This window comes from Halyomorpha halys, unplaced genomic scaffold (assembly GCF_000696795.3).
Source record: "Halyomorpha halys isolate HHAL.00 unplaced genomic scaffold, Hhal_1.1 Scaffold994.1, whole genome shotgun sequence".
In the NCBI taxonomy this organism is placed as follows: Eukaryota; Metazoa; Arthropoda; class Insecta; order Hemiptera; family Pentatomidae; genus Halyomorpha; species Halyomorpha halys.
The window spans coordinates 207,819-222,284 of record NW_027115041.1 but is presented as its reverse complement, the minus strand read 5'-3'; the positions used below and the strand labels follow the sequence as shown (position 1 = coordinate 222,284).

The 14,466-nt window shown below is 29.4% G+C and overlaps 2 protein-coding genes across 3 annotated transcripts in view; one reads left to right on the top strand and one right to left on the bottom strand.

Annotated features, from left to right (window-relative positions):
* The window catches only part of LOC106687658 (uncharacterized), a 90,300-nt gene extending 76,585 nt beyond the window's left edge, over window positions 1-13,715 (top strand). The window contains exons 2-3 of the mRNA XM_014431665.2: window positions 10,320-10,422; window positions 11,165-13,715. Of these exons, the coding sequence (XP_014287151.1) occupies window positions 10,321-10,422; window positions 11,165-13,315 (2,253 nt within the window). The 5' untranslated portion in view covers window position 10,320 and the 3' untranslated portion in view covers window positions 13,316-13,715. The remainder of the gene's footprint in view (window positions 1-10,319; window positions 10,423-11,164) is intronic.
* Setd3 (SET domain containing 3) overlaps window positions 1-14,466 on the bottom strand; it is a 146,242-nt gene that overhangs the window by 119,778 nt on the left and 11,998 nt on the right. The gene's annotated exons all lie outside the window — the stretch shown is intronic.

Below are 14,466 nucleotides of genomic sequence, written 5' to 3'. Positions count from 1 at the left end.
ATAAAAATACAAATAACAAAAGGTCTATTAAATATAACAGTATTCTCAATTATCCTGAATTCTCAAAACACAACGACAATGTTAGGAATATGAAAGTATTGTTTCCCCATTAACATTCCTTTGGTTTTCGCAACTATCTTCCTTAATTATTCCAGATGAAGCAAGAATAACCCGCATTCCATTTACATACGGTGGGAGATTCCAAGTCATCTTCACACGTTCAACATTGTCCGCAGTATGAAACATTTCTATATCGAAGATAAAGGGTGCAAGATTAGTATCCAAAAAACTATTAATTAGGAATACATAATGTTCATTTCGTTATTTTGGATTTCTCACAGACACCAGTAGTTACATATATGTAAAGCTTCTTTTTAAAAGTTAACATAAGCCCAGATTTGGCGGCAAAACAATATTACTCTAACTTGTGCGAGGCAGGAAAAAGTCTGACAAACTAGACATTAAAAGCAGTTTAATAAAATTGAAGTCATTACAAAATAATAATACATATAAGTTAAACCATTAACTTACTGTTACTACGAGGGTTGTTTTGTGAGACGTACCTGGAAAAAAAATATATAAAGTAAGCAAAATGAATTTGTTGAAAACAAATTAATGAGTTTACACTCCATTCAATAAATAAAATAGCAATATTATACAAAGGAAAAGTAATACATCATTCTTTGGATCAATCATTAATGATGCATGATAATTAGTTAATTTTATTCTAAATGTTAATTACAGTTGTATTAGCTGTGATGTTGAGAAAATATGTAATAGTGTATACATTCTTTTGTCAAAACAAATTTCCATACACAGAAATCATTTTAGAGCCACTAGGATATTTTTAGCAAGACAATGGAATGCTAGAAATGAAATATAAGCACAAAATCAGGACCATAAAAATGGTATACAAAATCTAAAACCAGCCTCAAAATCAAATTACATATTCATTAAGCGAAAACACATTTTTTATTTTACTTTATTTTTACTTTTTTGGTTTTTATTCCTATTTCTCCAGAAATTCGGTTTTGTTTTAAACTGACAAATTCCTCTTACTATTTGATTCCGCTTAATCAATACATCCCTGACTCGATTTGGCAAATCTGATGAATCACTTTCTGATTCGGCATTATTATAATATTTTTTATCAATTAGGGAACCACCATATAAAATGAGAAAGTGAGGAGCGAAGGGTTACAAGTGGAAATTTTGTGAATATGATTTTTTTGCTACCAACCTGAACCATATTTTCACTTCAGTATTGACAAAATCGCGAATTATTAATAATTTATAGTTAATTACTGATAATTTAACAATTTCGCAAATACTGAAGGGTAAATTTGGTTCAGGCTAAAGTAGATTAAAAAAAACTCTTATTAACAAAATTGCCACTTGTACCTGATATATAAAAAACTCTTAGGGACGCTAATAAGACAGTAGAATTAGTATTTCAATTATCAAGGCATCACAATTTATTATCATACAATCGAATAGATAAAGAATACAATAAAATAAACATAAGTATAAATAAATGGCGCTGATGACTAGTTACGTTTTGCACAATTAAACATGAACCAACGAACTAACTTTAGAGTCATTTAAAATAACATTTGATCACTATAACATGAAAATATTGCATCATGCAAAAGGCTCTATAAAAAAATAGCCTTGCTGATATCAATAGAGAAACTGTAAGAAAAAGGTGTATTTTTTTTTTTTTTTTTTTTTTTTTTTTTTTGTACTCTTCATTAAGAGTAATAACATTATTAGTTCAGACATACATAATACAAAAAATTTATTATGTATACTTTAGTGCGTCTTCTCTTTTTAATTGCCTTGTGACATTATAAGGTGTTGATATGAGTCCAGCTAAGGTGGTATAGTCTAGCTGCAGCCTAAGGCTTCGCCATGGAATTAATGGAACTTAAAGGAACCGAAATAAAAGGTATATATCCTTAGATGTACTGAAATAGAATCAGTGGTCAATAAACATACCGTTCATAGATCAATTAATTATAGAATAATAATTAATAATATCGAGGGATGTTATGAATGAGAAAAGGAGATATTTTCAGAAATGCTGAATTATATCTGTAAAATTACCGCGGAAAACATAAAAAAATTATTTAATATAGTTTTTAAAAAATTAAAATATTTCTAAACATATCTTAGCATTCTTCGATATTGCTACATACATGGACACCGGGAGAAACAGAAAAAAATCCGGCAAAAAATTAAGTTAAAAAAATTTATAATTTTTAATTTCATTGAACGTTTCAGACGATCCAGTAAACTAATATAATTTGCTTTTTCAAATATCATTTTTTTACCTACTTCACTGAAATGCTCATTATGTCTTTCTTTTTTTTTTAATTTTAATAAATAAAAAATCATTTAATAAAATCAGTAATATTTTTTTTTTATAATTCAGGAAGAGACAAATCCATTAGCAAAAAAATAAACATGAAAAACAATTTATACTTTCTGAGCTACGCACCAAAAATGCTAAATTTTGTTAATAACTTTTTTTTTGCCGGAGAAATCAGAATAGCCTATCCCTTCCGGCACGCGGTAAAACTTTCTTAACATCGTCGGAGCTTGCACGGCCACTAAGAGGGGAGGAGTGGATGTTCAATGGGACAGCAGCCCACCAAATACATTGAAGGCGATTAAGAAAAATGTCAAGGCATGGAGCAGCTCCAGTCGCGGCCACCGCAGAGAGGAGGTTGTATTGACAGCCTAAGACTGGGGCACACACCTTCACTTAATTACAAAGGAGAATCCACCCAGATAATGTAATAATAGACTAAACAAAAATTTAATTACAAAAAATGTAATAATAGACTAAACATAAATCTTCGAAGAGTGTGTTTTTTACACAAGAAGAATAAATTAACTGCGTATACCTTCAAATATATCAGAGGCCTTGGGAAATGGGGAAACATATTTAGATAAGATCATGTCTTTTTTGAAAAAAACAAGGACTATTTGTAAATATATATATATTTATTTTTGTAATTATTTATTTTTTTAATAGTATTATTATATTTTATTTTATTATTTATTTTTAATATATATACTTAAAATTAAATATATACATATAAATGAATAAAATACTGGCGTTGATGACCGGTAGGTTTTACGCCTTAATTTTTAGCCAGAATAGCCTATAATAGTACAAGAGTGGGGAAGAAAAAAAGGTAGATATTTCACCCTAATTTTTGATTACTTTACATTAACTATGTATAATTGCTAGTCAAAATTTATGGTCTGGCAGGTATAGGTAGGAGAAACAAAAAATGGCGGCTATTTCAAAATTTTTAAAAAAAAATTAAGGTTTCATTCGGAGCTCTATATCTTTAAAATTATAAACAATACTTATTGAGAAAACAGGAACTATGTGACGTATAGCTATCTATTAGCACTCAAATTAAAGCTAGTTTAATGTACTATAAAGCAATTTATGACCTTTATCTTCATACGAATGGTAGTTTTCTTGATATTTGCTCAAATATATTGAGTTATAGTTGTTTAGACAATAAATTTGATTTATGAAAAACTTTATTTCAGAGACCATAAGACTAAGATGTTAGTCAGCATTTAAATTAAAGCTAGTTAAATTTACCATAAAATACTTTATAGCCTATATCATTGTATGAGTAGTAGTTTTTATGATATTTGACAAAATGAATTCACAAAATTTTAATTTCTAGTTGTTCAGAAAATTTTCAACCAGAAAAATGTTTGATTTTTGGAAACATATATGTCTAGAACCATAAGACGTACATATGTCTGCCAGTACTCAAAATAAAGGAAATTTAACTTACTATAAAGTAGTTTATGACACGTACTTTCGTAGGGGTAGTAGTTTTAAGATATTCGCATATAAAAATAAATTTGGCACATGAAAATTTGTCCGAACAAATATAAATCAATTTATTTTGGCAAATATCATGAAAACTACTACTCTTGCGAAGATAAACTTCTTCTACAACTTTATAGCCCATTAAACTAGCTTTAATTTGAGTGCTAATAGACATCTGTACGTCGAATGGTTTTTGAGATATAGATTTCTTAAAATAAATTCACTAACTACTTTCAATACATTCTGTACAATATTTTTATGAAACGTTGCTTTTTAAAAAGCTATATCTCGAGAACTATTAAACGTAAATAACTCTATTGGGGTCATATTTTAGCTCATTTACTCTTCTTTAAAAGACGTACTCTTAGGTTTTCTTGTGTTGTTGCTACTTTTTAAGACATAGAGCTCAGAATGAACAATTAATGTCTTTTATCGTTTTGATAATGCCGCCATTTTTTATTCCCCCTACATATACTGGACAGACTCATCAATTTTGACTAGTAATTATACATAGTTTTCATTAAAGTAATCAAAAATTGGGGTGAGATAACTGCCTTTTTCTCCTCTTGGGCTCTTGTACTATAACTTTCCCGGGAAAATCCTGAACATTTTTAGGAAAAAGCTTCACCACAGTTCGATGAACGTTATGGCACCGCATAAATTACCAACAAACAAATATTTATTTTTATACATAACATTAGCAAATCCTGTAAGAAATGTAAAAGTTATTTTGAAAATTGTGTGTAAGTAGAATGTAACAGGGGTTTAATTAACAAAATCAAAGCCTTTTACCTATTACTTTCTTACCAATATATAATAAGAGGTAGTATAGCTATCGTGTCAAATTTCAAATATCAGTTTTAGATGAAAATAGACGTTTTGAGGGATAAAATACAATAAAGGCATGGAATAGCTCTTTATTAGTCTTGATGGCGCAATACAACAGTTATTTTCACGATGAATATTTAGCATAGGAAAGAGGTAAGTGCCCGTAGAGATCTGCCCCTTTTCCTTTCTAATGCATTACTTTTAGGGCTGTTATCATGGATTTTACGCTCAATTGTGGCCCAAAATAAGAATCAAAAGAGAAACTGAATCCCTTACATTTGGTATGCTCGAGATCTATTCACGATATTTTAAGATATATTTTAACGACTTAGCTAATAGAATTTCGAAACAACCAAGAATTAATTGTATCTTATAGAGCAACCATTGCGTCGTTATTGAGAAATCAAAAAACATTGAACAAGTTTTGAGAGAACGTTTATATGACGACAGTTCCCACAGCTGATGGGATAGTTCTCTCACCACCGTATTTAGCAAACTGAGATGGAGTTATCCAACACCTACTGTCAGTTGGTAAAGCGTCCATTCTCACTCTTTTGATGAACGGGGCAATTTTAAAACCTGTTCGGTAAAACACTGGGAAAACAATGCAGGAAAGTACTCGATACTGAGATATACCCATACCATATATTGAGAAATATGCTCCTTGCATTTAATTATTTATTAATATATATGCTAATTGCATAGAAGTTATCTAAAAATCAAAAGGTTCAAAAATTCTTCAATGTTATCCAAAAGTTCTTCTAGTACAAGAGCCGGGAAGAAAAAAAGGCAGTTAACTCACCCCAATTTTTGATTACTTGAATAAAAACTATGTATAATTACTAGTCAAAATTGATGAGTCTGCCAAGTATAGGTAGGGGGATTAAAAAATGGCGACTGTTTCAAAACCTTAAAAAACTATTGATCTTTCATTCGGAGCCTATATCTTAAAAACTAGCAACGACACTAGAAAATCTAAGAGAAGATTATTTAAAGAAGAGTAAATTTGCTGAAATATTAGCCCTAAAAGAGCTATTTACGTCCAATAGTTCTCGAGATATAAGCAAAATTTCTTAAAAATCTACTGGAAAATTAGTTGTTAGTTAATTTATTTTGAGAAATCTATATCTCAGGAACTATGTGACGTACAGATGTCTACTAGCACTCAAATTAAAGCTAGTTAAATGGACTATAAAGAAGTTTAGACCTTTTCCTTCGTAGGAATAGTAGTTTTCATGATATTTAATAAAATAAATTGATTTATAGTTGTGCGGACAATAAATTTGATTTATTAAAAACTTCATTTCAGAAACCATTGGCCGTACTGATGTCTGCCAGCGCTCAAATTAAAGCTAGTTAAATTTACTATAAAATAGTTAATTATGTTTATCTTTGTAGGAGTAATAGTTTTTATGATGATATTTGGCAAAATAAACTCACAAAATGTTAATTTCTAGTTGTTCGTATTTTTGAAAAATATATCTCTAGATCCATAAGACGCACATATGTCTGCCAACACTCAAAATAAAGGAAATTTAACTTACTATAAGGTAGTTTATGACACTTATCTTCGTAGGGGTAGTAGTTTTTATGATCTTCACATATGAATATAAATTTGGCAAATGAAAATTTGTCCGAACAACTATAAATCATTTTATATTAGCAAATATCATGAAAACTATTACTCCTACGAAGATAAAAATAATAAACTACATTATAGCTCATTAAACTAGCTTTAATTTGAGTGCTAAAAGACATCTGTACGTCAAATGGTTTTTGAGATATGAATTTTTCAAAATAAATTCACTAACTACTGGTCTTTTAGTACGTCTCATACAACATTTTTATGAAATTTTGCTTTTTAAAAAGCTATATCTCGAAAACTATTTACCGTAAATAACTCTATTAGGGCTCATATTTTAGCAAATTTACTCTTCTTTAAATGACGTTCTCTTAGGTTTTCTTGTGTTGTTCCTACTGTTTAAGATATTGAGCTCCGAATCAAAAAAAATTTTTTTTTATCGCTTTGAAACAGGCGCTATTTGTTATTCCCCCTATCTATACTTGGCAGACTCATCAATTTTGACTATTAATTATACATAGTTTTCATTAAAGTAATCAAAAATTGGGGTGAGATAACTGCCTTTTTTCTCCTCTTGGGCTCTTGTACTATTCCTAATTTGTTGCAGATTTAGTTTCTTTCGTTTACAACTAACGAAGGAACGGTTAGTTGCGAAAGCCCTATCCGTTGACTAATACAAATAGATTGGTTTAAAGCAACCAATCTAGCGTTCAAAATAGGGACAAGAATTATGACAACTATCAACAAATCGAGCAGAACTAATCATTAAGACAATTGAAAACGAAATTCCTCAACTTAAGACAAATAACTACGCGAAACTATCCATATATTTTTTGTAAATAAAATTAAAATCATATAATAAATGGAATTTGGTCCGGGTGCGGTCAAATAAAACTCAAATAGTAAATTGATGAGATCAGTCACTCTGACTTTGACTTCCCCCAAAACATATACTTTATGTATAATACACACGGTCAGTCAGCAATCTTCCAAAAATCATTTAAATTGTAGGAAGATCGTCCTGCTGGCAGTCAACAAAGGTATCAAAATAGTCGAAGGAAAATATTTATTCTTCGGTTTACAATAAATAGTTTTCTTATATTATACATAATTACTAATTAATTTCTTATATTAAAATATTTTGATACCATTCGCTATCACTTATCCTTTCGTGATCAATCTGAATGTACTTCTTAAACCTATCATTCCGGTTGACCGTATAGGGGTACCTCAAGGCAACTTTTTCCAGCCGTTAAGATGATTATTAAGAGCTTACTAGGAGCTAGACATATTTTAAAACAATTTGAATGATTAATACAATACAGTACTACACAATGAAATAGTACAAAGCGAATCACGGTGCAGCAGTGAAGGAAACCTAATAAAGAAGAAGAGGCATTAAAACAAACCCAGAGAGAAAGTGAAGGCAGCTATCGGAAGAACTAAAACCTTTCTTCCACTACTGATAGCATTGTTCTTCGTGATGGGTTCCTGATAGAATCCATTAAGGGCCATTTCCCAGCCACAGTCCATCGGAGTATCGTAATGAAATAGACCAATTAGAAAGCATAAGAAATCTCGTTTTCGGGCCAAATAGAATACGTGTTCGCTTAAAATTCGCAAAATGACAAAAAAATGAAAGTTTAAACTACTAACTAAACTACTATTTGAAAAAAAATATTTTTTTTAAATAGAAAAAAAAACAATTATGACTGTAATTGTCCATATATTTAATTTTTTTAAGTTCTCTAAAATACAAAATAACCGAATAAATTAAGTTTTATTAATGAGTTGATTTAAAATTAATTTTCTTTTATTTAATCTTTCTGGTTATGAGATTATAATTTCTTGATCAGACTCCTGTAATAAACGATTACTAAAGTTAAACAAATAACGTGCAGGGAACAGAATATAAATAATAGGAAAAGTGATAAGGATTATATTTAAGTACATCAAGAAATCTGAAATAGTGATTTTTATTCTCTAGGAGTTCATTACTTTCTAAAGAAGTACTGTTTCTTGAACAATGGTTGTACAAGGAAGAAATTTGTTCATGATCACGCTCAGCTACCAGATTTTTCCTCAATAAAGGGGAGTGGTGGACCCCAGAGGGCTTCCTGAACCCACATGATTGACTGTTATAGTAACAGAATAAATAATTATTTGACTGGATTTAGTGAATGACACAAATTCTTCCTTATTAAAATACAATAGTTTATTTCATATCATCAATAACGTTTCGGGAGATTTCCCCCATCTTCAGGCTGCCAAAAAACAAATTCAACAAAACCATAAACATGCGCTTACAACAACACTAATATATCATATACACTCAAACAACTATTTATAAACTATTTACTTGATAACAAAAACCTATATATGACATATAATTTTCTCCTTATTGTCATTCTTGCTAATATATTATAATATTAATGTCATTTAATGAGTAAAACTTGTTATTAGTCATACATTTTAGGAGATAAGACTCTTCCAGTAAAAAGATTATTAAATTTAGAATAATTATTTGCAAGAGCTTGATTTGAACCCGGGTTCTTGAAGTTAGTATCACAGTGCCATGCCACTGATATCCCCCTCCCCTCATTCAATAGAATCCAAAAATCGATTAAAGAAAAATCTGTTCATCTGTCATTTATCTTCCATTGCTTTTTTTGGAGACTACTTGGAGTTTATAGATTTAGCACCAAAGTCACAGGTCACCCCAAGATGATTTTTGGAACTTGATAATAGGATTCATCAAGATAGGAATGTGCAGAGTGTACTTGAATTATAATAAAGCCTACAAAAAATTACGTTACAAAAATAAATCCAACTCTTCTTTTTCAGTTTTAAAACAGTCACAGACATGTACATTAATATCAATCATTATAAATTATTACAGAAACCATAAACCATTATGTCATAATTCTAGTGATTTTTTTTTAATTGTGATAAATCGTATTAGTACAAATTAAACTTTTGTTCTGCTACTTAAGATTTTGAAATCATCAATATATTCAATTTATTATTCCTTTTCACACATACGTCTCAAAGAAGATTGTTGGAGGGTTGATGTAATTCATTGATTCGGACCACTCCGTTATCAACTAACAAGAAGATCTTACAGATTTTCTTGCCTACTGAGAGAGGGTTTCTAAAGCTATAATAATGTTAGCATTCTTAACAAAACTTTAAATAATTTCTGCTCCTGACAGAAATGACCACTTAAATAATAAAGGATGAATGTCATCAACACAAAGGAACTAGCTCAAGGACAAATAGCATAAAAAATGAAATTCAAGTAATTTAACATTTCTTGACATGGTCATAGAGTTAACTTAAAAATAAACAAGGAACCAAAATGAATCAATAAAAATTTAAGACAATGATAATGGGAAAACACATAAGACAGAGAAACACTATCATAAATAAAAAGTAATATAATAGAAAATAGAACTTTCCTGGAGGAACAGTGGCTGGTTAAAGGAGGAAAAGATCATTAATGAGATGAAAATATGAAATTAACTAATTTCATCAAAGAGTAATTTATAATACTGGCTTTCAATAAACAAACAAAACTTATAGCAGTTTTATTTGTTTTGTTTTTTAATGTTAATAAAAATATTACCTCTGCAACTTGAAGCTTCTAAAATATATAACCTATAAAGTCATAAGACCCAAATTGATTTCAACTTGAACTACGTAATATAAAGAAATTTAGTAGTTGTTTAGTCATTCTTTTAAAACATTGAGTTATCATTGGATTGACTGTAACAGGGATGATATAATGTTATTGTAGGCAAGTTAAAAACTTTGGCTTTATAATATTTTATCATTTATTTCTAATAGGGTTTCAAGATAATTGAGTAATCTTTCATTGATGATATTTGAACAGTTAATTGTCACAAATATATAAATAAATGATCATCAAATTATTAATGAAACTGATCATATAAAATTATATTTATCATGCAATTATATTTCATTATACATAAATAATCATCAAATTATTAATAATATATATATAAATATTTTTTCCCCCAGAATGAAAAGCATACATTTCATCCTCCTTACACTGATGATACTCTATTCTTGTCAAGTGTCTCATCAAAATGCCAGCCAAGAAACAGACATAGCTTCAAGTCAGGTATATCTAATGCAAATAAATTACTAATATTAAATTATTTTTAGGCTATGGTTAAAAACTTTTTTTAAACCAAATTATGGAGAGATCAAACTCTATTTATTACAGATGTTTTGCATTATTAGGTCTTCAGCCAGAAATCATGATAAAATTTACCACTTGAAAAGCAAAGGAAATAATTTTAAATAAAAAGATTTTTGTTTTGTTGAAAGTTTAATGCAATTTAAGCATTGTTAGTTTTAGTTTAATACTAGTTACAGAGTAAATGTTGAAAATAATTGCATATAATTATGCAATTAACTGACATCAATTAAGACAGTTACATACATGCATGACATCACCAAAGAAACTTCCACTGTGCGTCACAGACAACATGTCAAGTGCCTACTAAATAAATAAAAAAAATTAACAAAGAAACTGGGAAATCAAATAAAAGAAAAACTGAGAACAATTTTTCTAGAAGATATAAAGATTAAGAAATATTTCCAACTTGGGAGGTTTTGATAGTAAGCCAACATAAATGAATTATCTAGATAAATCAATCTTTTTTTTTTATTAGCTTTTCATATAAGATGCTTCATAAAAAGTTTTTTTTTTTTTTTATCAAAAAGTTTCTTTTTTATTGTTTATTTTTATTAATACAAATCTCCTAAGCACATACTTTAATCAAACTTAAAATTAAATCCTATTTTGTTAGCCTAAAATTAAATCCTGTTTTGTTGATGATATGGAATTCTTTTTCCAGACATGGCCTGAAGAAAATTCACAAGATGCATACAAAGAAGAAGATAAAGCCGAAGAAGAAATTATTCGTAGACCTCGAGGAAAAAGGAGGCGTAGGTTACGAAAAAGGCAAAGAACACATCAAGTAGATGAAATTGATAGGACAAACAGCCCTGAGCAAAGCCCAGACAACTACTATGGAAGAAGTGAGTTAGATAGTGAAAGTGTCACTGTGGAATATCCTCGGCGCAGACCAGGAAAAAGGAGAAGAAGACCATACAGGAGATATCAAGATGAAAACAGCCCCCAAAAGCCATTGAGACGTAGAAGAAAAGGAGGGAGAAAGAAAATAAGACCAGAAATCCGAGAAGAAATAGTACCAACTGAAATTCCTTATGAATCAATAAGAAATGAAGATAATGACGACATGGAAACAACTACATCCTTACCAAAAATTAATCCAAATATAAATGAAAATTTAACTGAAGAAAAGATACCTATAACTGAAGCAAGTATCAAAGAATTTCAAACTACAAAGCAGCTCTCAAATAAAGATCTTCAGGATAGAAAACTAATTAGTAATACAGTAAGAACAGATAAAGATGAAATAAATATAGAAAAACCTACGGCATATGGGAACAAAATATTTGATCGCAAGAAATTATTTTCGAATTCAAGACGAATGCTACCTGTTACATCAGCTGTAATAAGGAGATTAAGTCCTAACAGCAAAACAAATACTTCTGATATTCCAAATGAGCAGGTTAAAACAGATTACACGGAACAACTGAATGTTAACACAGTTAACATAACAGATAAAAATAAAATGACAACAAAACTTCACTCATTTTCTGAACCATACATAATAACAACAGAAATTATACAACCAGAAAAACTAATAGAAGAAATGAGGAAAGCAGAAAAGAAACAAGAACAAAATGATAGTGCAGAAAATGATACTTTTGAAGGAGAAGAACCGAATTATCCTAAAATAATTCCAAAGCCTTTCATAAATAAAAGCAAAGTATTAGAAATAACAACAAACGCAGTCACAGAAAACATTGAAATAAATCAAACAGAAAGCCCAACAACTAGTTTAGCATTAATTAAAAATAAGTCTATGGAGGAAGAATTTGAAAAAATGATAGATAATTTAGATTTAAAAACACTTAATTTAACAAACTTCAATGACTATATCCTAGAATTATTAAAAACTAAAAGTGGGAAGGATTATTTATCAAAACTACTCGAATCCAGAAATATGACTTTAGCTCAACTTCTTGAACACAGGGAGAAAGGTTCAAGTCAGTTTCATTTGTTCGAAATTTTTCCACAGAAAAAAAATATTGAAGAAAATTCAACCAGAATTACAACTTCGATATTAAGAACAACAGTAACGTCAACTTCAACATCATCAACAACTCCAAAAGAGACATTAAACATCATATTTCCTTCAGAAGAAGTAGTGAAATCATTCCCCAAATTTATCACTGATGATACAGAAAATCACAGACGGAAAATTGAAAACGAAGTACTAGTTGAGTCAACAAGCGTAAGCACAAGAGAAAGTAGGGAGCCACGATTGTTTGAAAGCATGCCTGAGTTTACAACTACAACCTCAATCTTAGCTAAGAAAGAAGAAAAGCCAACTTGGAGAGTAATACCGAATCCTAAATTCAGACCAGTGTCAGTGAGAGGTAATTATGAAGAAATACCAGTAAGTCATATCTTAAACAAGCCACTTGATAATAATGTAAATGATATATACATAGTTGATGAGATAGAAACACGGGCAAATAAAAAGCATGGTCACACAAGTGGAGATGGAGCAAAGAAAGACAGCTTTGGAAGCTTTAGGAAAATACCTGTTGGAGTCAAATCAGCAATAATTATCAGTGGAATAATACTCGCTATGGCAACCTTTGGTTTCCTTTCATTACTTATTTCATGTCGTGTCCGACAGAGAAGATCTTTACTCAGAGCAAAACAGGATCTCATGTGTGAACATCTACAGAATGAGGATTTCATGGCAAGCCAGCAAAGCTTGAGTCCAGTATTAACCAAACACCAACACGTATACAGCAACCATCATAACCACGATGCCCATTCAAATCCCAATAACAGGCATTACTACCTATGGAGAACGATCAGAAGAACTTTCAGGTATGACTAATAAACAGTAGAGAAAAAAAAACTGATAGCAGGAAATATCAACACTTCTTTCCCAAATGAATTTGTGGTATTAATTAAGATTATTCAATAGAACATTAATTTTACAATGTCTATTGTTTATATTTATGTACTAAATGTAGTCCCACCTAGAAATGTAAGTATATTCAAATGATCAGAAAGAAAATTTTGCAAATATGTGTTTCATATTGAATGTTTTATAATTAATATTTATTTTTAATATCATGATAGCTTTTGTAATCCAAGTACATATATTACATATAGGTACCTGTGTAAATATTTTTTAATTATAGGTGATAAGTGTGTATATGATTTGAATTAAGAAACATGATTTGTACAAATTTATTGTTTTGTTATTATAGAAAATGTTTTTTTTTTTTTTTTTACGTTTTTTATATAATTACCTTTTGCCATATTACTTGCAGGTAATGTAAAAAATTATTCTATAGATTTCATATTAAATAAGCAGCAATACTATAGTAAAAGAATAGAAGTTCAGCCTGCTAAGAATAATAATAGTTGCACTTAGTTTTCTCAGAATAGTAAACTGAAGTAGAAGTTCTATATCTAGTACTTTTACAAGAATCATTACATGGACATTAACAAAAAAATAAAATCTATAAATGGACATCTTATGAACGATATCAAATTAGTATGTTATTTTAACTCCCAGATAGATGGTACAATTAAAGGAAGGATATTCTAACCAATTGAATAACTAATTATCATTCTGGTAAATCAAACATGGATCTTTATAATCTTTATTTTGGTTTTTAACTGCAGATCACAACTTATTTATCAAGCAGCTACTCAATTATTCCCATAAGAGAAGATGAGTTCTGTTCCTGACCTAAACATCAAAACATTCTCCAGATTCCAGACGTTAATGTTCTAATGTTGTATGAGGCACAACGAACACCATGAAGGAAGTTTTATTTATAATCCATTATAAATATTTTTAAAAAATTGGAATGTTTTTTGTAATATAATGAAAATTAAAAATTAAAATTAGAATCAGTGATAAAATCTGTAAAAATGTTTTAAGTTTTACTTAACAGTCCTTCAGACACTAATACAATACTAATAGATATTTCTTGTTAAAATTATAAAATTAAATAATAAAATAACAATAAT